This window comes from Gracilinanus agilis, chromosome 4 (assembly GCF_016433145.1).
Source record: "Gracilinanus agilis isolate LMUSP501 chromosome 4, AgileGrace, whole genome shotgun sequence".
Classification (NCBI taxonomy): domain Eukaryota; kingdom Metazoa; phylum Chordata; class Mammalia; order Didelphimorphia; family Didelphidae; genus Gracilinanus; species Gracilinanus agilis.
The window spans coordinates 64,722,221-64,724,584 of record NC_058133.1 but is presented as its reverse complement, the minus strand read 5'-3'; the positions used below and the strand labels follow the sequence as shown (position 1 = coordinate 64,724,584).

The following is a 2,364-nucleotide window of genomic DNA, read 5'->3' as shown; positions in this document are numbered from 1 at the left end:
TTTCTTTCTTTCTTTCTTTCTTTCTTTCTTTCTTTCTTTCTTTCTTTCTTTCTTTCTTTTTTTCTTTCCTTTCTTCCTTTCTCTTTCTCCTTCTTTCTTAATATTAATTCTAAAACAGAAGAATGGCGAGGGCTAGGCAACTGACATTAAATGATTTTTCCAGGGTCACATAGCTAGGAAGTATCTGAAGCTAGATTTGAACCCAGGTCCTCCTGACTTCAGAGTTGGTACAATGGTACTCTATCCATTGTGCTACCTAACTGTCTCTTGTTTCTTATTTGTTTGTTTGTTTGTTTGAAGAAACAAATACCTACATACATACAATTTGTTAACTTTCTCGCTAATCCTACCCTGTGATTCTTAACCTTTTCCCAGAAGTTTAACCTTAAATTTGAGGTTCATTTAACATTATCCATCCTGGCAATAAATGTTTTGTATTTCAGCTTAAAACCCACAAGAGGGACTCATCTAGTGGCAACAGAAGAATGGGAGGGGAGGGAGGGAGAGAGAGAGAGAGAGAGAGAGAGAGAGAGAGAGAGAATAGAGAGAATATACTTGCATTAAGATCAGGACACACACACACACACACACACACACACACACACACACACACACAGCTTATAACTGAAGGTTATACCTACCAGCATTGTCTTTTAAAATCTTTTACACAGAAATATTTACTTCAAAAGGTACAATCACAAACTTACACACTTCCTCACTTCCTCTTCCAACATGTGAAAGGTATAATCCCCCAGCATTGTCAAACTGAATTTACATTGCCTAGGAACCCAAAGTATGCTCTAGCACTCAGTCCAGGCATCAAAGGACATAAGGCCTAGAATTCAATTCAACAAGTATATTTAATGCCTGCTATGTGTGACTCATTCTACTAGGCTTTAGGGATATAAATATAAATACAATGCAAATCCCGTCTTCAAGGAATTTGTACTCTAATAAGACAAGTAAGGAGAGGAGACAAGTACAGAGATTATGTTGTAAACGGAAATTTTATAAGTAGAAAGGAGAAGTCCTAGAAAAAAATGTAAAATGAATTCTAGGTTTGAGATCACTTCAGTTGATGGAGGGTAGAGAAATGAGGGAGAAAAAAATGAGGGAAGGTTTCAAGGGAGTCAGACAGATAAGGGAGTAACCAGCAGAGCAAGGCTTAGTTTTTTCCATATACAGAATATAGGAATAGAGTGAAATGTAAATATTTCTCTATCTTTACAACTTTTCATGGTGTTCTTTTTTTTAACCTTTTTGTTTCCCTGTAATGGTTAGTAGTAAAAGATCTAAAAATATGGTTGTGATATGTTAAAGGACAGGGAAGTAAGATACACTCGCTCTTCCTAGATCAAAGTGGGAGCCTAGGATCAAGAGTAGAGATCATAGAAATAAGAAGCCAGAGGGGCGTACCAAGGAGCCAAACCCTTGGACATGCTGGGAGAAAAGGGTTTGGGTCATAGGCTTGTGATGCTACCACCACAGATCTAGATGATTTATCATGTCGAAATTCTTTGAGCAACTGGAGGTTAGTGTGAAGACACTGAACACATTGGGTGGGGGAGAACAAGAAAGGTAAAAGTGGATGAAACTAGAGTTGTGAGGGTTCCAAAGACAAAATTTAAGTTATTCTTTAATTTAGATGAAGGTCCTGCTTGCTGGTTGTCAAGTTCAGTAATTGTCCTGAATCCACTGTGAGGTGCTTTTGTTCCCTTTAGTACAATGGATTTGGCATCAGAGGGTAATGAGTTCATCAACACTTTCTATTAATCTTGGGCAACCTTGAGTAGGTCACTTACTTTAGATTTCATTTTCCTCCTCTATAAATGAGAAGCAGATACTGTTTCTCATTGTTGTAGACATATTTCCAACTCTTATTATAGGACCTTGCACATACTAAATGCTCAATAATTTTTTTTGTTCAGATAAATTAACTAGTTAATCTACAGAGTCTTCCTAGTCCTACAGACATTGATCTTACAGTAAAACTCCTTTCCAAGACTTTCCTTTCTTGAGGATAAAGGACTGAGGATGAAGAAGTCAGTGAGGTCCCAGAAGAAGAAGGGGGCCATTACTATCTGGGACAGGGCATGAGTGATGTTTGGCATAGTGGGGAAAGATATCACTTACTATTACTATCCATGACTAATAGGGCAAAAGAGTGAGGAGCAAGTCAACGTCTTCCTTGCAACCAACCTCTCTGAACCTTGAATTAATCAAAACAACACCCTCAAGGCTGTTGTCAGTTGTCATGGCAACCACCTAGCCAAGGATTCCATTCTGAAAGGTCTGTAACTGACCTCCCATAATAACAGTGCATGGATGACCCAAGTGGTATAACTTGAGGCTCAGTTGTCATTG

At 38.2% G+C, this 2,364-nt stretch overlaps 1 protein-coding gene across 1 annotated transcript in view; it reads right to left on the bottom strand.

Moving 5' to 3' along the window:
- Positions 1 to 2,111, bottom strand: part of MROH9 (maestro heat like repeat family member 9) — a 53,922-nt gene extending 51,811 nt beyond the window's left edge. Inside the window, exon 1 of the mRNA XM_044674879.1 lies at positions 1,985 to 2,111. Coding sequence (XP_044530814.1) covers positions 1,985 to 2,111 — 127 coding nt within the window. The remainder of the gene's footprint in view (positions 1 to 1,984) is intronic.
- Between the last annotated feature and the right edge of the window lie 253 nt (positions 2,112 to 2,364).